Source organism: Harpia harpyja, chromosome 21, assembly GCF_026419915.1.
Source record: "Harpia harpyja isolate bHarHar1 chromosome 21, bHarHar1 primary haplotype, whole genome shotgun sequence".
Taxonomy (NCBI): domain Eukaryota; kingdom Metazoa; phylum Chordata; class Aves; order Accipitriformes; family Accipitridae; genus Harpia; species Harpia harpyja.
In genome coordinates, this window is record NC_068960.1 from 1,577,764 (window position 1) to 1,600,086 (window position 22,323).

At 68.1% G+C, this 22,323-nt stretch overlaps 1 protein-coding gene across 2 annotated transcripts in view; it reads left to right on the plus strand.

Annotated features, from left to right (window-relative positions):
• Positions 1–2,450: 2,450 nt before the first annotated feature.
• Positions 2,451–22,323, plus strand: part of CASKIN1 (CASK interacting protein 1) — a 33,771-nt gene continuing 13,898 nt past the window's right edge. For both annotated transcript variants that reach the window (XM_052773186.1, XM_052773188.1), the window contains exons 1-10: positions 2,451–2,658; positions 17,466–17,517; positions 20,325–20,422; positions 20,540–20,685; positions 20,784–20,879; positions 21,150–21,280; positions 21,367–21,475; positions 21,755–21,863; positions 21,987–22,081; positions 22,159–22,276. In XM_052773186.1, the coding sequence (XP_052629146.1) occupies positions 2,565–2,658; positions 17,466–17,517; positions 20,325–20,422; positions 20,540–20,685; positions 20,784–20,879; positions 21,150–21,280; positions 21,367–21,475; positions 21,755–21,863; positions 21,987–22,081; positions 22,159–22,276 (1,048 nt within the window). In that variant the 5' untranslated portion in view covers positions 2,451–2,564. The remainder of the gene's footprint in view (positions 2,659–17,465; positions 17,518–20,324; positions 20,423–20,539; positions 20,686–20,783; positions 20,880–21,149; positions 21,281–21,366; positions 21,476–21,754; positions 21,864–21,986; positions 22,082–22,158; positions 22,277–22,323) is intronic.

The window sequence follows — 22,323 nt, forward strand, 5'->3', positions numbered from 1 at the left end:
GGCGGCCGTGCCCTCCCTGCAGGACGGGGTCCAGCTCGGCGCGGGTGCTGGGTGCTGCATGCCACCGGGCAACGGCTGGCACCCGGGATGGGGCAGCGCACAGGGGGATGTGCGGGGGGACCCTGCCAGGCTCCCACCAGCACCCACTCCCCAGCCTCGTGTCCGCTTTCAGCAGCAGCCGCCAACGTGAGCCCCTGATGGCTGGGAGGGGGGGGCGAGCGTGGTGCTGGCTTCCTGCGCCTCCAAACTCTGCTTTCATCTCTTCCTTCCTCTCCGTTAATCCAGCGCCTGGGAGGCCCATCCTGCCTCCCGCACCCAGGCAGGGGCCTCCGCCACGCTCCTTGCCTGCGGCCGTCGGAAAGGCGGCCATGGTGGGGGGACGCGGGGGGGACCCCTCTGCGGGGCAAGCCCTCCTGCTACCGGTGGTGCCTCCAGCTCCTGCAAGTGAAGATTTCCATGTGCCTGCTCCTCTGCGGTGCCCGTCCCTGCGGCGGGGGGGAGGTCAAACCAACCCCCCCACCACCCCCATGCCCGCAGCTCTGCCCGCTCAGGGCGCCGGTTTCAGCTCAGCCTGTGCAGGGCAGCAACACGGACATTTCACTGCTCATTTTTCTGCTCTGCAAAGACCAACCCGACTTGGCAAGGGCCCGGAGGGAGCCGCAGAAATGCGAGGCGGTCTGGAGCTCCTGCAAAAGCCTGGCTCAGCCAGGGGAGGAGGGACGGCAGCTGTACACCCCACTCAGCCCCACACAGCCCGGCCGCCCTATGTCCTGGCTCGGTCACAAAGGTCCCGGTGCCCGGCGAGGCCATCGGGGTGGGGGCTGCCCCATCCCGTGTCTGTGCTGGGTCCCTGGGTGCTGGTGCTGAGTGCGGGAGCCCGGCAGGAGAGAGCTGTGGGGCACAAAGGGACCTTTGTTGAGGAGCTTCATTTGTTATCAAGTGGTGGCAGATGTGAGGGAAGCCCCCCGACCTGCCTGGACCCCCCGGGGCGCGTGCGGAGCCCCAGCCCCCAGCCCAGGGAGACCCGCAGCGGCTCAGGCCCCCCATGCAGCCGCACGCCGCCAGGCTGTGGGATTAGAGGGCAGATTAGATGGCGTTTTGCGCCGGCAACCCAAATGTCCTGGATTGGAAAGTGGGGGTGGGGAGAGGAGACGGACCCCGCCATCCCTGAGGGGGGGGTCAGCCTGAAGCTGGGGGCTGCAGAGGGAGTTGAGGGCTGCGGAAGGCATCCTTGGGCTCCAGCTCAGGAGGCATGGGCCAGCACAAGGTGGGCAGGGGGCATCAGGGAGGAGCTTGGTTCATGTTTGGCTACAGTTCGCTTGGTTTCCTTCATCTTTCCCTCTGCCACAGGCACTCACCTGGGTCTGCAGCCGCCTGTCCCAGTGCTCTGCACCCACCAGTGCACTGCAACTACCTGTCCCAGTGCTCTGCACCCACCAGAGCACTGCAGCTGCCTCTCCCCATGCAGCCGCCTGCCTCGCTGCCCTGCAGTGACCAGCGCTGTAGTGGCCAGCTGGGTACCGGCCTTCTGGACCAAAATGCGCCCCAACGTTGGTTTGCCAGAGCTGGGACCTCCGCAAGGCTTTTGGACATCAACTCGGGTGGGAGAGCAGAAATTTGGGCGTGATTTTGTGCCGGTGATGGCTGTGCTCCACACTGACTGGGCACCATTAGCACATTAATGCCTTGTCCATCGCTGGCCCCATTTCCCATCTGGTTCGTCAGCATCCTCCACCCAGCCAGGCACCCTCTACACCTTTAATGTCTCTGTCATTTAAGCCATAAAAAAGTGGAAGGGGACGAATGTCACTGGCCATTGTGTCTACAAAAGTGGAAAATTAGGCAGTAATAAGGGCTTTATTGAAAGAAATTGAAAAGCTGCTCCAGCCTGGTTCCCATTATCAGCCACCACAGGCTGACGGTCGGTGACTGCAATGGCCAGGCAGGGCCGCGGGACACGGACTGGCGAAGGGCACCCGGGAGCGGGGCTGGGGACCACGGGGTGCCCCGGGTGGGGGTCTGCTGGGCCGGCCAGCCCCCGGTGGCAGCCCCCAGCCCCGGCTCCTCTCCCCCCGGGGGGGGGGGGCGGAGGAGGGCACCGCCACCCCGGGGGGTCCTACCCCGAGGAAGAAGCAGCAGCCTCGCTCCCCGCTCTCCCCTCCCGGCTGCCGGGGCTGCTGAGACCCGCCAGCTCATTACACGCCACGGCTGCTCGGCAGCGGCGGCTCCCGCTGGGGCGTCCCCCCCGGGCCTCGGCACCTTCCCCCGCACCGGAGAGGGGGATCCCCGTGCCCCGCCCGCAGGCACCGGGGCGGCCCCCGCCTCCTCCTCCTCCTCCTCCTCCCCCTCCCTTCCCCGCTGCCCCCCGCGCTCCCGGTACGCCCCCCCCCGCCCCGCCGCGCCCCGCCCCGCCCCGGGCGCCCGCCGCCGCCGCCGCCGCCCCCGCCTCCGGAGCGGGCTGGGCGGGGGGGCCCGCGCCGAGCCGAGCCGAGCCGCCCCTCGCCGCGCCGCGGAGGATGCTCGGGCCGTGAGCCCGCAGCCGGCAGCCCCGGCGCCGCGGAGCCATGGGCAAGGACCAGGAGCTGGTGCAGGCGGTGAAGGCGGAGGACGTCGCGGCCGTGCAGAAGCTGCTGCAGAGGCCCAAACCCGGCAAAGCCAGTGAGTGCCGCGGCGGCGGGGCCCGGCCGGGCCGGGGGCGCCGGTGGTGGAGCCGGGGAGGGGGGGGGGGGGGGCACACACACACACCGGCATCGCGGCGGCTCGGGGGCCCGCATCCCGCCCGCTGCTCCCGGGGCCCGGCCGGGATGCCGCCCTTCGCCCTGCCCGGCCCCGGAGCATCCCCGGCCCTTCCCCGGTGCGGCGCGGCGCGGGCGGGTGGGGGCCGTGGACGTGCCGGGGACCCCCGGCGTTGCCCCGGGGAGGGGGGCCGTCTGGCGGGGGGGGGGGGGGCGGGGGGGGGAAGCGGAGCGGCGGCGGAGCATCCCCGGGCGCTGCGCGGGTGCTCGGCGCTGCACAGCATCGCCCCGCCGGTCCCGGTGCAACCCCCCGGCACGGGCGGGCACCGGCCGGGCTGCCCTTGCCCTGCGCCCGGGAGAAGCTCCCGAGCCCCTGGGGGGCCGGGCCGGGCCAGTGCAGCCTTGGGGGGGGGGGGGGGCTTGGCCTGGGCACGGGCACGGGCGAGGGCAGGGGGCTGCAGGCGGGCAGGCAGGGCAGAGCTGGGGGCATCCGCCTGTGCTTGAGTGTGCGTGGAGCGTGTGTGCACGGACCGTGCGTGTGTGCGGCGGGGCTGCCGGTGCCTGCACGCATTTGCATGTGTCGGTGTGCGTGTACGTGCGTGCTGGGCGTGCATGTGTGTCTGTGTTTGGGTGCGTGTCTGTGTTTGTGTATCGGTGTGTACCCTGGCATATGTGTGTTTGGATGTGGCTGTGTTGGTGTTTCTCCGTGTGGGGGTGTTTGGATGTAGCTCCACGGGTATCTCCCTGTGTGCATCTCTGCGGCTGGGTTTGCACGTCTCCATGTGTGCACCCGAGGGTCTGTGTCCAGGCGTGAGGCTGTGGGGGTGTACGTGTGTCCGTACGTGTGTATCCGTGTGTGTACGTGTGCGTAGCTCCGTGAGGATCTGCTCTCTGTACAATATAACTGCTCTGTTGAGGCGTTCCACCCGGGACTGAATTATTCATGGTGCTGATGCAGCCGCAGGTTTCAGGCCTGGTGCGCGGGGCCGACCCGGGGGGCTGGGGACCATCCCTGGCCATGGGCAGGGACCACGGGGAGCGCTCGCGTGGCATCGGGTCGCTGGGCACGCAGCCTCTTTGCCACTGGCACCCCGTGTCCCTCCCTCCAGGGCCCAGCGCTCCCCGAACGTGGGCACCCCTGTGTCCCTGGAGCGATGCAGGGCTGGTGCGGTGCCCCCCATCCTTAGTCGTGCAGGGGTGTTCCTGGCCAAGCAGGCCCAGCGTGGTGTTCCTCGTGTCCTGGTGCCATGCAGGGCCGGCGTGGCGTCCCCCGTGTCCCCGGTGCCATTGTTGCTGTCGCTGCTGAGGGCCTATGCAGGGAGAGAAGGGGCTCCAACACAGAGCCTCCTGCATCCCGACCTGCTCCAGGTGCTGCCAATTCCGTGGCCTCTCGGAGCGGCGTGCGGGGACAGGGACGACACCTGGCCTGTGCCCAGCGCTGTCCCCCCCACACCCCTCTCCAATCCCCGCTGGCCCGGCCGCACAGCTGGTGTTGCTGTGGCAACGGCCAGCGGTGCCGGAGTGCCACCACCTCCTCCTGCATCCCTCTCCTTCCCAGCCCTGCTCTGCTGCATCTCCCACCGCGGCCGCTCTCCCACCGGAGAGCCCTCCGGCTGCCGGGCACTGCCGGGTGGGATGGCTGCGGGGGCCAGCGGTGCTCCCCGTGCTGGGCTCGCAAGCGAGGGACAAGGGATGCCCAGTGAGGCTGAGCCCGGCCAGCCTGGCGTTGGGGAGATTCCCGTTGTGGGCCTGGATGTTTGTTCCATGCCCCAGATGGGCTGCACATCTCCAGCTCTGCCGGACCCCCCTGGTGCCGGTGGTGGGCTGCTCTGGCACCGTTTCCCCACGGGACCCGACTTTCCCGCCTGGCAGCAGGGCTGTGAGCGTGGCAGCGGGTGCCGTGCTCCCGGCCTGGGGTGCACGGCCACATCTGGCTGCAGCAGCAGGGCTGGAGGAGCGGTGCGCGGCACAGGGTGGGAGAGCACCGAGCAGGGGCTGTCCCCACGCCACGGCATCCCCCCATCCCCTCCGTGTGTTGGTCCCACACATGCCTCCGGCACTCCCCGTGCTGCACGGCACCAGGAAGGTTTGTAACTTAGCTCTGTTATCTGGATAATATCCTATTCATGTGGGGTTTAATAAATGAGATTTTAAAAATCCCTGCGTGAATTAACACGGGTTGCTATGGTGACGTGGGGCCCGATTTAGTGTGTGGAGTACGAGTTTGTGGGGCCCGGGCCGGCCGCAGCGCACACCATGCTCGCTTCCCGGGCATCCATAATTGATGAGGTTGTCTGAAAGTTACGCAAATCAGATGCAGGGATTTGGCAGCAAACTGTTTCCCTCCCTGTCCCCTCCTCCCCAGTGCTACCTCGAAGAATTGTAGTGACTTGGCGTTTTCCCCTCGGTTCCCCAGCTCGAGTGCCATGGGATGGGACGGGGCCCTGGGGTGTCCCCAGCAGCACCCATGCCCACCGCGCCGTCCCGGGCACCCGGGGCTTCAGGCAGCGGGAGACGGGGCTGTGCTGTGCCATGCGGGGGAACCGCGGTTCCTTGGCTGTGGTGTGTCGGAGCGAGCAGGCTCCTTCCCTGTGAGGCCGGCTCGTCCAATTTGGAAACGGCTTCCGCGTGGCACCCGCTGGTGCCGTGGGAGGGACCTCGAGCCGAGGGTCGGACCCCTCTGCCTCGACTTCTCGTCCCGCCAGGCTGGGGGGCTTTGCAAAGCGCTTCCACGCACGGCAGCTTCGTGTGGCAAAGGAGATGTCCCGGCACGTGGCCCCACGGTGCCAGGGCGAGCACCCGGCGTGGCAGGGGCTGGCTGCAGCCCGGCCGAGTGGGTGGGAGCCAGGGCTGTGTCCTGTGGGGCTGCGCTGCCCACCCTGTGCCTGGTCCTCGGGGCCGTCCTGGTCCCCCAGCCCGCCCTCGGGGCTTGTGTCCTCGTGCGCCGCTGGAGCTCTGGATACCTCACTCTGGGACGTCCGCGGCCGGGGTGAGCCACGCTGCCTGGCTGGACTCAGGAGCTGGGCACAGAGCCGCGCACCCCCTGCACCCTGCTATGCCAGGGTAACCCAGCCCAGCCTGGCCCCACTGCCCGGGGGTGTGGGTGCCGAGGGGTGGGCAGCTCTCAAGGTGCCCCTGCCCTGTGCGGGAGAGCCCCGTTCCTGCATTGCCACCCGTGGCAGGGCTCTGCGTCCTGCCCCGTGCGTCGCTGGCAGCGGCCCTGGCATTTCGGGGTTTATCCCAGCCAGCCCTGGCCCCGCTGCTGCACACAGGGAGCGGGGTCCTGCCCTGCCCGGGGAGGGACCCCAGCCCCGCTGGCACTACCGGCGCTGCCCTGACCCCACGGCTGCCTCCGGCTGCGCTGCTCCCAGCTCTGGGCCATGCGGGGCGGGCAGAGCCCGCTACGGGTGAAAAGACCGGGACAGGAGCCAGGCAGCTCCTCGGAGGGGCACGCATGGTGCAGGCAGCGTGGGCAGCCTGCCTGGGAGCGGACGGGAGGGGAGGCACCCCAAGGCTCAGCGAGCACCCCCAGGTTCATCGCCCTTTGGGGTGCTGCCATCCCGTGGGGACCCATCCCGGGATGAGAGCGGAGCTGCAGCAGCTGGGTGGGATCGCTGCTTCGCCAGTGCTCTGGGATGGGGGGGGGCAGCGGGAGGCAGGAGCCAGACCCCTCGGGGACGTGGGCTCCCCGGGCAGGGCCTCGCCGGCTGCCCCCTGCCCTACAGGGCGTCCTCCTGTGCGGCGGCCAGTTAATTCTGGGTTTTTTTGCCTGCATTTGATTGCATTAATAATCTCCTCTGATAACAGTATTTAATAAAACCAGGCTAATATGGCGCAGTTAGGAAATGTCTTTGACATTTTACAATTCAATTTCCATGCAGTAAAAGGCAGGGCAGCTGCAAATCCAATTGTGGTGCAGTGCCCAGGGTGTGCGTGGCCGGCAGCCACCGGAGCTGCCCGGTTCCCCCCAGCCCTCCGGTAACGGAGGAAACTTCCCTGTGCGGCAGCCGCCCCTAATGGCTCCCGCTGCCGCTCCCCAGCCACGGGCGCTGGGGCAGCCCCCTCCTCGCTGCAGGGGAAGCCTGGGCAGGGGGGGAGCAGATGGTGCTCACTGGGATGCCGGAGCCCCTGGGTGCTACCGGCCTCTGGAGCCATCGGTGCCGGGCAGGACGTCTGGAGCGGGAGGAAGGGGCTGCAGGGCTGGATCCTGGGGCAGCTTCACCAAGCTGGGGGGCTGCAAAGGGGTGCTGGGTCCCCATGCATCCCCTGTCCCGTGGCTGGGCGCTGCTCCCATGGCCCCCCCTGATCCCCTCAGCGTGGATTAAGGGGCGAAACACCAAGGGGGTGGGCTGGGCTGTGCAGGGTGATGCCGGCATGGGGCGATGCTGGCGCGGGGCAATGTCAGTGCATCCCAGCCAGGTCCCAGGCGTGGGGCCCGAGGGCTGTCCCCGGGATGGTGGTCAGGGCCGAGCGGCTCCTGCTGCTGCTGTGCTTGACGGTGTGTCAGCATGTCCCTTATAAACTTCTTCTTGGGGTTTCTAGCCTGTGTGTGAAAACTCGCTCCCAGCAGCACTTGGCAGGCGGGTGCAGGCTGGCGTGTGCCAAGTTTCCTTCCAGAGGGGGATTATTACTCAGCCCGGGGTGACATCGAGTTATTTTACATTTTCTTGCCTCTTTCTGGCTGGGCTGGAGTTGTGGATGCAAACTCTCCTCTGCCCCCCCTCCGCCCTAGCACAGCTCCTATTTCAGGGCCGGCGGTGGGGTCCCTGCCTGCCAGGGGATGCTGCAGAAGACCCGGGGCTGTTGGCCACCACCACCGAGGAGCAGCAGGGCCATGGGCTGGCGGCTCCGCTCCCAGCTCGAGGCTCCCTCGCTGGCCTGGATTTTCTCGCGGCAGTCCCAAATTCACCTGGCTTGACACCAATTAGCCCTTTGCTGGCAGCGGGTGGCCCCTCGTGCCCGGGGCTCTGCTGGGGTCACTGGCTCTGGCTGTTTCCCGCATGAGGATCTTGCTGCCGGGTGCCACGGTGCTCCTTGCTGCCCATGCATCGTGGTGGGGTGATGTTCCCAGGGAGTAGCCGGGAATGTGGCAGGGCCGGGCTGCACCCGAGGGTGATGGTGCCGTGGGTGCTCAGGGTGCCGGTGGTGCAGTAGGGCTGGGTGCTGTGGGTGCCCTGAGCCCCCCCTCCGCAGCCGCCCTCTTCGCTGCCAGCCCATCGTGGTTTCCAGTAGCCAGGCTGGCGTCTGGCTCCTTTTCCCTGCTCTGCGCTCCCTTTTAACACTTCCCTCCCCTTCCCAGCTGCTGGGAAAGGCTGGGATCAGCCCCCGGCTCGGTGTGTCTGGGTGCCCCCGGCCCCTTCCCACTCCCCCTGTGCCTGCGGGGCCCCACTACCAGCTGCATGGGCTGCAGCATGCTCAGCCCTGCGGCGGTGATGCCTACGATGGCGGCTGTGCCAGGGCCCGTGCGGGTGCCGAAGCGGTAGTGGGTCCCCCGAACGTATGCGCCGGGCGCGTGGCAGGTGGGAGCTGTGGTATTGCTGGCGGGGTGAGCAGTGGAGGGGACCGCCTGGCTCTGGGGTGATGCTCGGGGCTGTGCTTGCACGTTTGCCACGGTGCTCTCCGTCCTGGTGCGGGAGCGGTGTGTGCCACTGCACCGGGGCTGGGCACCGCTGGCTGCCCTGAAGAGCCGGGGCTGGTGAGCCTCTGGCTGAACGCTGGCTGTGAACCCGCTGCCCTCGCCAGCCAGCGGCTAAAGGTGCCTTTCACAAGTGTTCAGACACCGTCAGGAGAGCGTTGGAGAACTCATTTGCTGGTGTTTAATGGCTGATGCTGTTACTGCTGGGCCAGGCTCCCGCTGGTGAGGGAAAGGCATTGGGAAGCAAAACCCACTCAGGAGTGCTTGGGCTCATGCTGAGCAGCGCAGACACTGCTGCTCCATCACCGCTTTGTGTCCCGGCTGCGGCCGAGCGTGCCGTGAGGACGGGCCATGCCGAGCTGGTCACTGCGCCAGTGTGCAGCGCCGATGTCCACCTCTGCCCCAGGTTACTGTCCCGTCCCGCAGCGGGGGCTTGTGAGACTCGCCTTCCCGGTCCCCTCTCCCCGGAGGGACCGGGGCCAGCTCAGCCTTCCTGGTGCAGGAGCGATCCCGCCGGCGGGCTGGCTCTTCGTGCCAGGCTGAGAGGGATCTTTAAGCCGTAATGAAATGTTAATAGTATTTTCCAACTCAATACGGGAGTAGAAGATGAGGTGTTTAACACTGGGCTCTGCAGCGACAGGAGCAATCAGCCTGAGAAATGGGAAGCCGGGGACGCAGCACCGGCCTCGGCTCAGCCTGACAGCCCCGCGCTGCTGGGCCTGCTCTGGTGATGGATGGGTGCCGGTGCCCGGCACGAGCCATCCGGCCAGGGAAGCACGGTGCCGGGATGGCGTGGGAGAGCGGCTGTGGGGGAGTGCCGGCTCTGCCTGGGTCTCCTTGGGTCTCGCCAGCAAGGTCACTGCCGGCCGCCTGGTGAGAGCCGAGCAGATCGAGGTGATTGTGGGGCTGGGGTCCTCCGGGGCGCAAAAGGCTGCTGGGACCCCGGCTCTGCACCCTGCCATGGCCCGTATCAGCTGGAGGCGGAGTAGGTTGGAGATGGTGCCTAAGCAGCTGCTCACGGGCACTGCTTCTCCGAGCACCGAGCACCGTGCCTGCCGGCCGCTGGCTGCTCTGCGCCAGCGCTGCTCTGCCAGCGTGCCTCCGTGTGCCCCTCTGCATCCGTGCGTGCCGATGTGCATCCGTGCGCATGCAAGTGCCCCTGTGCGTGCGTGCGTCCGTGTGTGTTGTGTGCCTCTGCATCCATGTGCATGCCTGTGCATCGTGCGCCCGTGTGCATCTGCCCCGCGCATCCGTGTGCCCGCGGCTGTCTCCGCTGCCCGCTTCGGCAGCGCCTCCTCCCCGGCCTGGCGTGGGGCTCGGCACTGGGGACGGCTCTCGGCGGTAGCAGCAGCAGCAGCCGGCTGATCCCTTCCAGATGCGGCTGCTGGAAGCCCGGCTTCGCGCCGCCTCCTCGCCGAGGCCCCCGTAGGTTTTTGGTCCGTGGCTGCCGGAGCCGTTGGAGCAGACAAAGCAGCCGCCTGCCCGGCTCCTGCATTGCAGCTGGGCTGTTTACGGCGCGTTCCTCGCGGCTGTGCAGCTCCGCAGCAGCTATTCTCCTGGCTGTCTTCGCTCCGGCGTGCGCGGATCCTGGGGCTGCCTCTGACTAAGCCCCTGCTCCCGGCAGCGGCGTGGCAGGTGGTCCCGCACGGCCCCTGCCAGCCCCCCTCCCGGTGCCCGCCATGCTGGGGACGCTGGGGACACTGGGACGGGTTCTGCGAGCCCTGCTTGTCCCCTGCAGTGCTGCCAGGCCTTCGGGAGCAGCGTGAGGCCTCCAGCCGGGCTCCCGGTGCTCAGGGCAGATGCATGGCATCGCCCGGCCGCACATCCCCGTGCTGCTCGTCCGCCCCGGCAGTGACCGCGGCATCACCGAGCTGCCAGCCCATGCACTTACGGAGCTGCCCATCGCCGTGCCCATCCTGCCCGCGGGCACCGTCGGGAAAGCTGCCGCCGTGCAGGGGGGGTGTGGGTGGGCACGGTGCACTGGCACGCGTGGAAGCCAGGCTGTTATGTGGACGAGGACAAATGGTGGCACTAAAGGCACCATGAGTAAAATAGACCGTAGGGCCTGTTTTACCTGCATACGGCGTGGGAGCTCAGCGCCCAGCGCTGCAGCAGCACCTGTTGCCCTCTTATTTATCTGGGCTGCCTGCATGCACATGCATGCACGCACATGCATGCACACGCATGCATGCATGTGCAAACAGGCACACGCTCTGTGTACGCCGGGGAGCTCCCCGCCACTTCCCAGTGACGTTGGACTGCGGCTGGGTTCGTGGGAGGCCAGATGATAGTGACTGTTTGTTAGTTAACGATGCTTTAAGATACACAAAGCTACTGGTCCCTCCCTGCAGGCCAGCATGGCTGGGGACGGTCCTCCCAGCGCTCCCTGGCCCTGCAGAGGAGGCAAGGATGGGGAGGAGATGGGGAGGATGGGGATGGGGCTGGACAGGATCATCTCTGCCCTGGGGTGGAGGTGAGTGCTGCCAGCATCTGCCCCCATGTCCTGGGCAGCCTTTGCTCGGGCACCGAGGATGTGCAGTGTTGGCCGTGCTGGGATGTGGACGCAAGGACGGACGGGCGGACGCAGGCTGGTGGTGGCCCTGAGCAGCCACGTCCCGTCCTCTGCTGCGGCAACCTCGCCGTGCCGGCGGTGACTCCTTCCAGCCAGGGTGATTACTGAAAATTACCTGTTTGCCGCCGCCCCGGCGCGGGGAGAGCAGGCTGTCAATTAAGGCTCCGTGGAAGCGACACCAACGTGCATTTCCGCGGAGACGAGGGTGGGCGTACGGCTGGCACCCGGCCGGCGGCAACGGGCGCAACGAGGCTCGGTGCTGGTCCCGTGGGGCCGAGCGCGGCACCTCATGTCCCACCTGTGGGGCCGGAGCCAACGCATCGCTGCGCTGCCCGCACCCCTGCCCATCCCTGCTGCCGGCTTCCCCGCATGCCCAGTTGCACGGGGCCGAGTCACCGGCAGCCTTTGCATGGCAGAGCAGCGTAGCACCGTGTGTTATTTAGGGGTCAGCAGGTTTGCCGGCAACCCGGAGCGGGCAGGAGGCTGCTGGGACTTTGCAGGCAGTGACCCCGCACTGGGAGGGAGTATCTGCAGAGCCAGGGGTCTGCGTGGCTGAGCCCCAAACTGGGGCTGGGGGATACCCTGGGGGGCTGGGGCTGCCCCAGGGGAATCCGGGTGATGCAGCGTGGCTCGGCCGGGCTCCATGGCACCACGCGGCAAAGGTCGGGTCAGGATATGGCTCGGCGATGCAGGAAGAGCGGGGATGCTCACAGTAGCTGCTGGTGAACACCGCTGCCCCGGCATGGTGCTGGCAGGCACCGTGGGATGCTGGGTGCCCTGGCCAGCTCCAGCCCCAGGTTTTTAGCAGGTCGGCTCTGCCTTGGGTACACTCGCGTCCCCCGTCCCCACCTGCCCTGGCAGCCCGCAGTGTCAGCCCCTTGTCCTCCCTTGGGATCAAAAAGTTTCTTTTTTTTTGAACAAAAAAATTACAGAGGAGTCCCCACTGCCTCTTGAAAGCTGCATTTAAGTTGCTTCATCCTGGCCCCAGGGGACAGCCCTGCGCTGCTGCAGCACCGTGACTCAGGCTGCCACAGCCTATTGATTTTGAAGTGCGGATTTCTCCGCTCCCCGGGGAAGGCTCCGCGCGAGGGCCAGGCGTCCGGAGCACCAGCAGGTGCGCTGGGCATAGGGCCAGCATCCCCCCAAAGTGCCTTGGGATTTGGGGAATGGCTTGTGATGGGCACTGGGGCACCCAGCTGTGGGCATCCAGCTGTGATGGGTGATGGGGTTTCCAGCTGTGATGGGCACTGCAGTATCCAGCTGTGGTGGGCAGTGGGTGTCCATCTGTGATGGGAATGGCTACCCAGCTGTGATGGGCAGTTGTTTTCCAGCTGTGTTGAGCACTCCAGTGTCCAGCTGGTCAGTGTCCAGCTGTGTTGGGCAGTAGTTATCCAGCTGTGGTGGGCACTGGGCTGCAATGGGTCCATTCCATCCCTGCCATCTCTTTGCCCCAGGCAATCCCTTCCCCTGCAGCCAGAAGCCTGCGAGCTTCCGGGTACATTATTTATACAGTCAAAATCGATCAGAAGATGATAACAGCTTCATTAGCATCTGAACATCATGCCGGCCTCGGTGCTTGACACGACCTTGGCTGCAGGAGTACAAGCCTTTCGCTGTCTGACAGTGGCGAGGACCGGCTCCCCGGTGTCCCCATCGCCACTGGACCCAGCCAGGGCTGCTCTGGCCATCTCCGTGGGGTCCCCACGGCGGCACGTGTGTGGGCAGAGCACACGGCCGTGTGCTCCCTGTGGGGACTCCACAGCAGGGACCCCATCCTCGCTGCAAGGAATAAGACCACTCGTGCCAGGGCTCCTCGTGCAGCGAGCGCTTGCAGCGCCCGTTGTTTGCGTGGCGCTCGTCAGCAAGGATATAATTAAGAGCAGCTATTTTGGATGCTTCCTTTATCCGGCAGCTCACAGCAATGCTGCTGCAGGGTCCTCCCCCCTCCTCCAAAATAGGCGCTTGGCTTTGCCTTGAATGTCTTCCTCGTGGGTACTTGGTGTCATCCTGCTTGTGGGGTTCCGGGGGTCCCCACACGCAGGGGTCTTGCTGCCCGCGTGGGCTGGGGATGGGGAAAGTGGCAGGGATGGTGGGCTGGAAGGGAGGGGGACCACTGCAGTGGACTGACGGAAGGGATGGGGAGGAGGATTTGGGGGGGGGGGGGTTGCCCCGGCTCATTTGCTGCTGCCGCCAAGCTGGCGGGGGGCAGCGACGGCTTTCCCCTCATTAAGTAGATGTTGATTTAGCGGAGGCTGGAGCCATCTGCTCGGAGCAGCCGCCCGCTCCCTGCGAGCTGGCGCGACGTTGCTGGGGGGAGCTGGGCGAGGATGTGCTTCGTCAGCGGGGGCTTGGCCGGGAGCCCCCGCGCCCCGGCCGGGCATCGATCGCTGCTGGTGCTGCACCGGCTGCAGATGCAGGGGGCTGGCACAAGAGCACGCTAATGGGTGCTGCGTGGCCCCGCTGCCGGGACGGGAGAGAAGCCCCCAGCCAGGAGCCACGGAGGCACCCAGGCGTCCCGCCACGTGGGGCTGTGGCCTCGGACACGGGTGCAAGGGAAGGGCTGGAGCGGCTGGGTGCGGGGGTCTCCCCGCGGCGTGCGCTGGGATGCCTGGAGCCGTGGTCGGGCACGGGGGCTCTCCCCGTGGCACGCACCGGGATGCTCAGAGCAGCGGCCGGGCACGGCACGGGGGTGCGGGGGGTCGGGGTGACACGTGGCCGGACCCCGGCGTTGGGCAGAGCGGCTTTCCCACGCGCACCCGGCCCTGCACGTGCAGCCGGCTCGTGCATCGCTTGCCGTCGCGGCGCCCGCCCGGGGCCATCGCTGCTGCTGCGGGCCGGCCGGCGCATGGCGGGGGAGGACGGGGCTGGCGGGGAGCTCGCCGCCCTCGCTGCGCGCAGAGCGCCGGGTTGAATTCAAGCGTGCATTTAGCTCCTGTGATCCTTGTGTTTAAGTAAAGGCATTTCTGGGAGTAGTGGCTGGGCTGAGCTCCCCGCGGCGGTGTTTACTCGTGGCAGACGCTGTTTATAGTCGGTGTCTATGGCAGACGGCTGCGGCTCCCGGTGCGCGCAGGAGTCGTGGGCTGGAGCCGGACCTGGCGGTGCCGGAGCTCGCCGGTTCCGGCAGCGCAGCACATCCCTATTTCTTGGGGCCGGCGACGTGGTCCTGCCCGACCCTGCTCGGCACCATCAGGCCCCTCAGGATGCTTGTGGGGTGCAAGCTGCTCCGAGAGCTGTGGGGGGGAGGCCGTGCCGTGGGGCTGGGGTGCAAGGGGAGCCCTGTGCTCCCACATGGCACAACCATCGCCTGAGCAGCCCGTGGGAAGCAAAGAGGGGACACTGGGGTGTCCTGAGGGCATCGGTGGGGCTCGGGCGGTCTGAGCAAGGGTCCCAGTGCTGGGGGTGCCACCGTCCCTCTCTGCTGCAACGTCTGCCCAATGGCCCCAGCATCTGCCTCTGCGCGGGCAGGGCAGGACGGTGCTGGTGGGTGCTCGCAGGTGCTCGGTGCTCTCCGTCACCCCTCCGGCAATCCCGGCGGGGAGGACAGCCAGGGACATGCCCAGTGCCCGCTGGCAGCGTAGCCGTGTGGGAGCCTTGCTCTCCTCCCCGCTGTGCCTGTCTCCTTTTGTGGCCGGTATTTCTAATTGGCAGTGCTCTCATCTCCCTTCCCTCTCCCTCGTTAGTGGAGTAGTGTTCCTTGTGCTTCCCGGCCATTAACGAGCTCTCCCCTGTCTCCCTGCCCCCAGACAGGCTGCAAATCCTGCATGGCAGTAGTGGGGCTGAGACGGCCCCGCGCTGCGGATCCGGCGGCGTGTCGGGATGCCCGTCCCGCTCCCCCTGCCTTGGGAAGCGTGAGCACCCAGCCACGGCCCCAGTTAGGCTGCAGGCTCCGGCTGCAGCGCTGCGCCCTCGGCACGGCTCTGCCGTGGCCCGTGCTAGGCTGCCAATGCTGTGCCGGGCAAGCATGCTGCTTCATTACAGGAGGGGCTTAATTGCTGGACTGTAGGACCATGGTGTGAGGTTTTTGCTCGCGGCCCGTCGGGAGCGTAGGTGATGCCGGCTGGCGTGGCAGTCGCTGCCTTCCCTGCCCTGCCCGCTGCCGGTGCAAAGCCGCTGTCCCCCGAGGGTCCCGGTGCTGGTGCAGGCATGGGGTTGATTCTCCGCCGGTGCCGCGCCGGCTCCCACCATCTGGGGCCTTGGCCTGGCCCTGCAGGGGTGCCAGCCACCGCACCGCCATCCCTGCCACCATCCACACCTCGCCATGCTGCTGGGCAGCCGGTGGCAGCCTGGGGTGCTGCACCCCAGGAGGACGTGGGACCACCCGGCTGCTCCCCAGGGGACCCCATCAGACCGATGCCGCACATAAAGACCTTTTCCCGGCAGCGCTTGAAGCCATGCCGGGGCCTGAGCTCGTGGGCAGAGGCAGGCTCGTGGCCACTCCAGAGCTTTAACGAAAGTCAAACCGCTGCACGGCTGGAAGTCACTGACTAAGCACTTGGCACGGGCGTTGATGGAAGTGCTAAACAGATTTTGGCAGCCGCAGCCTCTCCTGCAGGTGCAGGGAGGAGAGATTTGCCGCTACGGTGTGTTCGCCCGATGCCGGTTTGGCTGGTGCGGGGGGCTGCCGGCACGCATCTGGGGTTCGGCGTCGCGGGGTGCAGCGGTGACGCCGACGGCGTCACCGCTGCACCCCGCGACGCCGATCCCCGGGCATCGCCCCATCCCAGCCCCTCGCCGGGAGCAACCCGTGGGAAAGGCCAGGCACTGCAGACCTGCTGACATCCGTCCCTCCGTCTGCGAGGACCGGTTAGCCGGAGCGGGGCCCGTCTCGGGGCCGGAGATTGGAGCCAGTGCCGGGCACGGTGCCGCTCCTGCGCCCGCCGGCTCCTTTTGTCCACCGGCCATTTGCGTCCCTGGGGGGCGGCTCGGCCCCCTTCTCCTGGGAGCTGCTTCTTGGCACCGGGCGGCAGCGGAAGCGGCCCTGGGCTCCTCTCCATCGGCAGCTGAATGGCACCTTTGTTGGGGAGCCTGGCGGCAGCTCGGGGCTGGCGGGGACCCGCTCGACCCCGTCCACGGTCAGTCCCGGTGCCGGGGGGGCTCTGCCCGCCGGCAACATCCAGTCCTTCCCGGGGGAGCACGGGGATGCTGCAGCAGAGCTGGGATGCGGGGCGGGGGGGGGGCTGTTCCCCGGGGTCTGGCCGCCCCAACGAGGATTTGTTGCTGGGATGATTTGTTAATGTATTAAATGAACAGCATGGGCTGCCAGGGCAAAGGGGGGGGCTGCCCTGTCACGCAGGGCGCGGGCTGGTGGTATTTTGTTTGCTGGAGGGAGGGCGAGTGGGGCTGGCTGTGGGGACCCTGCGGTGCCCCGTCCCTCCCTGCACCCAGGGGACCCTGCAGTGCCCTTGTCCCTCCCCGTGCCCCGGGGACCCTGCGGTGCGCCTTCTCATCCCACAGCCGCCCCGTGGCACTGTGTGCTGGGAGGACAGGCTGGGGACCTGGTGGACGTGGGATGATTGTTGTGGCTGTTCAGAAGCCGTCCTCCGTAGCTCTCGCCCGTTGGCACCGGGCTGTGTCATCGTTAGCAAACGTCCTGCAGCTCCAACTGCCGCGCAGCCGACGGAGCGCGGCAGCGAGCCGGTGCTGGGTGCCAGGGCCTGGGAGCCTCTGCGTGGACAGGGAGAAACCTCTGCCACCGCCCCGGTTGCTGCTGGGACCGTCCGCCATGCGTGACCCAGGCAGGGGTGGCTCAGCCCGGCACCGGGCTCGGGGCTGCGCCAGTGCTGGCTCGCTGCAGCAGGCACGGGGGCTGCTGCATGGGTCCCCAGCCTGGGCTCTGCCCTGCTGCAGCCACCCTCCTCTTCCTCCTCCTCCTGCTCCGGCTCCCTGTTGGGGGCTGTGAGGAAGAACAGGCTCACTGGAAAGCCTGAGTGGCATTTTTCGGTTAAATCTTATGTAAATCTGGCTCCATCCTTCTTCGTGGTGCTAATTGGATTGCCCCGAGGCGGTTTATTTTCCCACGCAGGCAAGCACGGGCTGGGAGTGGGGCAGCGCTGGGTGAGGGGGCTGCAGGGGCAGGGGACATGCTGGGGCACGGGGGAGCACGCCCAGCTCCCTGCTTTGCCAAAGCACCCCAGCCCAGCGGCTCGGCGCAGCACTGGGCTCCACGGGGCCGTGCCGGAGCCCCAGCGAGGCGAAGGAGCCCGGGAGGGAACCCCAGGCAAACCCACAGCAACCCCGGGCAGATGGAGACCTCGGTGCCAGGAGAGACCCTCGGGCTCTGCCGCCATCAGCGGGGACCCCTCCACCCCGAGCCCTCCCGCCTGCAGCTGCCCGCAGGCTGGGGCAGCCCCGCATGGCACCATGCTGTGCCCCGGCCCAGGCTGCAGGGCTGCAGGGAGCTGAAACCTTGGTGGGGAGGGAAACCTGGAGGTGCAGCCACATCACCGCCGCAGTGCACCCCGGGTCCCTGCCCCGGCTGCCTCCCGCGCCCCTCTAACGTGCTGTCCTCTTCTCTCCCTGCCAGAGCTCCTCGGATCGGCAAAGAAAGTCAACGTCAACTTCCAAGACACTGACGGGTGAGTGGGAGCCCCGCGCCTGGGCATGCATGCAGTGGGGTGCATGGGCAAGGGTGTGCGTACCGTGGGGTGCCGTGAGCAGGGGTGCGCGTGCTCGGGGACACGTGCAGCACAGGGTGCAGCGAGCAGGAGTCTTGTGTGTCTGTGTGGGCACGCCGGGCTCTCCGGAACGATGCAGTCGAGCTGCCAGGGTCCAGACGTGCAAAGGCTCTCGCCCCTGTTAGCCAGCGTGCCTGAGCCCTGCCTGCACCCCTGAGCCAGTGGGCTTGCGTGTAGCAGCTGCGGGCATCAGAGGAGGTGGGAGGCGAGGGTTGAAAGGCAGAGGAAGAGCTGTGCCCCACGTCTCGCCGGCCTTTTCCCAGCTCTTGCCGCAGCTCTGCGGGTGCTGTGCAGGGAGCAGCCCCGCGGGGCACCGGCCGGGCAAACCGTGACCCCGCCGGGCTGTGCCGCCGGTGTGCCGCTTCGCAGCCGGCATCGAACAGGCAGGGAGAAGCAGGGAAGGGGACTGCAGGCTCACCGCCCGCTAATCACACTAATGAGGCTGCCGGCGCAGGAAGGCAGCCGGAGCCCTGTTGGAGGAGGGGGGCTGCGGTGGGAGTGGGCAGTGATGCTTACAGGGCTGGGCAGCAGCCACCTCCTGTGCCCCCCCCGGCTCCCCTTGCCCTGTGCCCCCCCACCCATTGAGCGGGGTGGCTGGGCGATGCTGCTTGGTCCCTTGGGGACAGCTCTGCTGTGGCCACGGAAATGGCAATGGGCGGAGGGGCCAGATGGGGTCAGGAACGGGAGGGCATGCCCTGGGGACACGTGGCCGCAGCAGCCTGGGTCCCTCCTCATCCTCGCCCCTGAGCAGGGCCCGGCACTGGGGTGGGTGGCAGCGGGCATCCCCTGGTACCTGCCAGTACGTGGGGTCTGCCAGCCCACGGATGTGCACGTGTGTGCGTGCACGGGTGCACGCAAGCATGTGGATGTGCCGCTGAGCGTGCGTGTGCATGCAAGCGTGTCTGTGCGCAAGCGTGCGTGCACGGCGGTGGGGCGGGTGCGTGGCGCTGCCTGTGCGGGACTGGGGCTGGAGGGCGCGATGTGGGCAGGGCGAGGGGATGCATCACCCCACGGACCACCTCGTGCAGCGGCTGCCAGAGCCGGCAGGTCGCTGGAGGGCTGTGCGTCGCGGCGGGGCTGGGACGGCAGTCGAGAGCTGTAGGCAGCTCGTATGCTGTCTCCAACCGCCTGCGGCTCCTGGCCGGCTTGGTGGGTGCAGGAGCAGCCCTGCAACAGGGGAGCAACCTCCAGCCTCCAGCGCTGCTCCTGGAAAGGATCCACCCTGGGAATGTGCAGGGCAGACCCAGGCTGCAGCCGGTGCGTGCTCCGCTCTGCCACCCGCCCGCTGTGCCAGCTCAGCCAGTCCCGGTGCTGTGCCTCAGTTTCCCCATCTCTGCTGTGCTTGCTGATTCCTAGGCTGGTGGATGCTGTGGGCGAGCACCGTGCTGATGGCCCCGCACTTGCCTGGGGGACGGCGTGGCCTTTGCGGCCGGCTGGGCCGTGCCGGGGGAAGCCCCCGAGGCAGCCCGGGGGAGGGCTGCGATTTGCACCATCTTGAGCGGATTTGAGCAGGGTGCTGGAGCGGAAAATGTTGACATTTCCCAGGCAGACGTTGGGGATTGGCCTCCTGCACGAGCTGTCTGCTCACATCGCTGCTCCCCGCCCGGGGATCGCAGGCGGCAGCTCCGCGGGGAATGTGGTGGCCGGAGCGTGTTCCCCAAAGGGGATGCGTCCCCCCTCAGCTGGGGGTCCCGGCGATGGGGGGCAGACGGGATTGCTGCCCCGCCGCCCGCCTCTGGAGCGCTGGGCGGCTGTGGGGGCCACCAGGTCCCGCTGGGGTCCACAGCCCATTCCCGTGCGCCGGTGACACCGGGGTGTCCCCAGGGACGGGATGGGGACGCTGCGTGTGACCGGGGCCCGGAGCAGCGGGGTGGCAGGCACGAGCGCAGCCGCGTGGAGGATGCCGCTGCCGGGAGCAGCAAGTAGGTCAGCTCCTGGCCTGCTTCCCAGCAATGAGCCTCCTGGTTTGGCCAGTCCCGGGTGCTGCGAAAGCAGAGCAGGGTGTGGGGCTGGGGGCTTTCCCCACCCCATGACAAAGCCCGGCACCGGACAGGGGCACCGCTGCCAACCCCCTGTGCCGGTGCCCGTGGTTGTGCTGCCGGAGCCAGGCTGGGGGAAGTGGGTCGGCGGGGAGGGTAGCTCCCTGGCACCCTCCACCCTCAGTGGGACCCCCCCCCTTGCCTTCCCTGCCCATCGTCTCCAGCCCCGTGGGGTCTCAGCATCCCCAGGGAGTGTTTCATCTGCATCCATCTCGCTCCAGCCTCCCCGGATCAGACCCAGAAGCCCCCAGCTCGGCGGCAGCATCCCCAGCCCTGCGTCCCGCCGCGCAGGCTGGGGGGGGGTCTGTCCTGTGGCTGCAGTGCCCCGAGGGGAAGCTAAATAAAAGCGATGGGCTGGAGAGCAAACCCGCATCTGCCCTGGCACATCCCATCCTCTGGCCCTCGTTGCACGCCGCGACATGGCCGGCTCCTGGCTCGGCTCGTGGCTCAGCCACGGCTGGTTCCTGCGGCAGCTCTTTCTCGGGGTGCACGCAGAGGGATGCAGAGGTGGGGTTGCCCGGGGACACGTGCACGTGGGGGGGCTGCGAGAGGCAAAGCGGGTGCCTTGGGATGCTGCAGCGGGTGCAGGCTCGAGGCCGTGCTGCTAGGTAGGGGCTGGCAGGGCTGCGGAGGGGACGTGGGACCCCTGACACGGCGGCCGGTCCCCAGGTTCTCTGCTCTGCACCATGCGGCGCTCAACGGCAACACAGAGCTCATCTCGCTGCTGCTGGAGGCGCAGGCTGCGGTGGACATCAAGGACAACAAAGGCGAGTCCCTTGGTCCTGGCCGTGGCCCCCCGCCCCGTGCCCCCCCTCCGCAGGCTCCGGCCAGGCGCGGTGGCATGCCCGAGGGGCTCACGGCGTGCCCGTCCTGCCCGCCCGCAGGCATGCGGCCCCTGCACTACGCGGCTTGGCAAGGCAAGAAGGAGCCCATGAAAATGGTGCTGAAAGCGGGTTCCTCGGTGAACATCCCGTCGGACGAGGGCCAGATCCCCCTGCACCTGGCGGCACAGCACGGGCACTACGACGTGGTACGGTGGGGCCGGCGGCGGGGCGCGGCGGCGGTGGGGAGACCGTGCCGCCCTCCCTGCCCCTGCCCTCGCCGAGTCGGGGTCTCACTCCTCCGCAGTCGGAGATGCTCCTGCAGCACCAGTCCAACCCCTGCATCATGGACAATTCGGGGAAGACGCCTCTGGACCTGGCGTGCGAGTTTGGCCGGGTCGGGGTAAGTCCTTGCAGCGCCGGGACCCCCCGAGAGGCAGCTGGGGAGGGGGTGGGGGGGCACGGCGAGGTCCCTGGGGTGCTGGGGCAGCCCGGGGAGGGACACGGGGCAGCCCCCGGGAGGGATGGCGGGGGGGCCCTCAGTGCCACTGCTGTGGGGGATCCCTGGCTGCTGGGGGAGAGGAGGCAGGGGCAGGGGGGGGGGGGGGCCGCAGCCCCGGCAGGCGGCTGAGCCGCCCTTGCAGCCCTGCTCCGTCTGTGTTTGCTGAGCCAGGTGGTCCAACTGCTCCTGAACAGCAACATGTGCGCGGCGCTGCTGGAGCCCAAGCCGGGGGACGCCACCGACCCCAACGGCACCAGCCCCCTGCACCTCGCCGCCAAGAACGGCCACATCGACATCATCCGGTGGGTGCCGTGGGCAGGGAGGGCAGGGCTGGTCCGTGTCCCCCCCCCCCCCGCCCCGCCTCGCTGACCCCGCTGGCTGCCCGCAGGCTCCTGCTGCAGGCTGGCATCGACATCAACCGGCAAACCAAGGCGGGCACGGCGCTGCACGAAGCGGCCCTCTGCGGCAAGACGGACGTGGTGCGGTTGCTGCTGGATGTAAGAGCCACCCCCTGCCCCCCCGACACCCCCAGACACCCCCAGCCCAGGGAGGGGCTGTGGGAAAGGGAGCGACCCCAGGGCTGGGGGCTGCGGAGCAGCATGTGCATCTCTCCTTGGGGATGGGGCTGAGGGTCCCGGGGAGGGGGGACACACCAAGGCAGTGAGGTGTGCCGCCCTCCAGCTGCTGGTCTCAGGGTGTCCCGGGGGGGGGGGGTGTCCCGGGGGGTGGCAGGGTGGGGGGCAGCCTCCTCGCAAGCCCCCTCCGTGCCGTTGCAGAGCGGAATCAACGCCCACGTCAGGAACACCTACAATCAGACGGCTCTGGACATCGTCAACCAGTTCACCACCAGCCAGGCCAGCAAGGAGATCAAGCAGATGCTGCGGGGTAGGGGGGGCTGGGGAGGGGGGGGCACGGGGCGGCTGCGCCGGCACTGGGGGGACACTGGGCTGGGGGTGACAGCCCCCCTGGGGCTGGGCGGCCAGCGACGCTCCCACTCTGTCCCCGCAGACGCCTCCGCCGCTCTGCAGGTCCGGGCCGTCAAGGACTATTGCAACAACTACGACCTGACCAGCCTCAACGTGAAAGCCGGGGACGTCATCACCGTGAGTGTGGCCGGGGGTGGGGGGGCCGGGGGGACCCCGCTGGTAGCGCCGGCCCCTGACCCGGCCCCTGCCCGCAGGTGCTGGAGCAGCACGCGGACGGGCGCTGGAAGGGCTGCATTCACGACAACCGGACCGGCAACGACCGCGTGGGCTACTTCCCCTCCAGCCTCGTCGAGGCCATAAGCAAACGAACAGGCAAATAATCGCCCCCCCCCCCCGCCCCCCACCATGGGGCTGCTCCC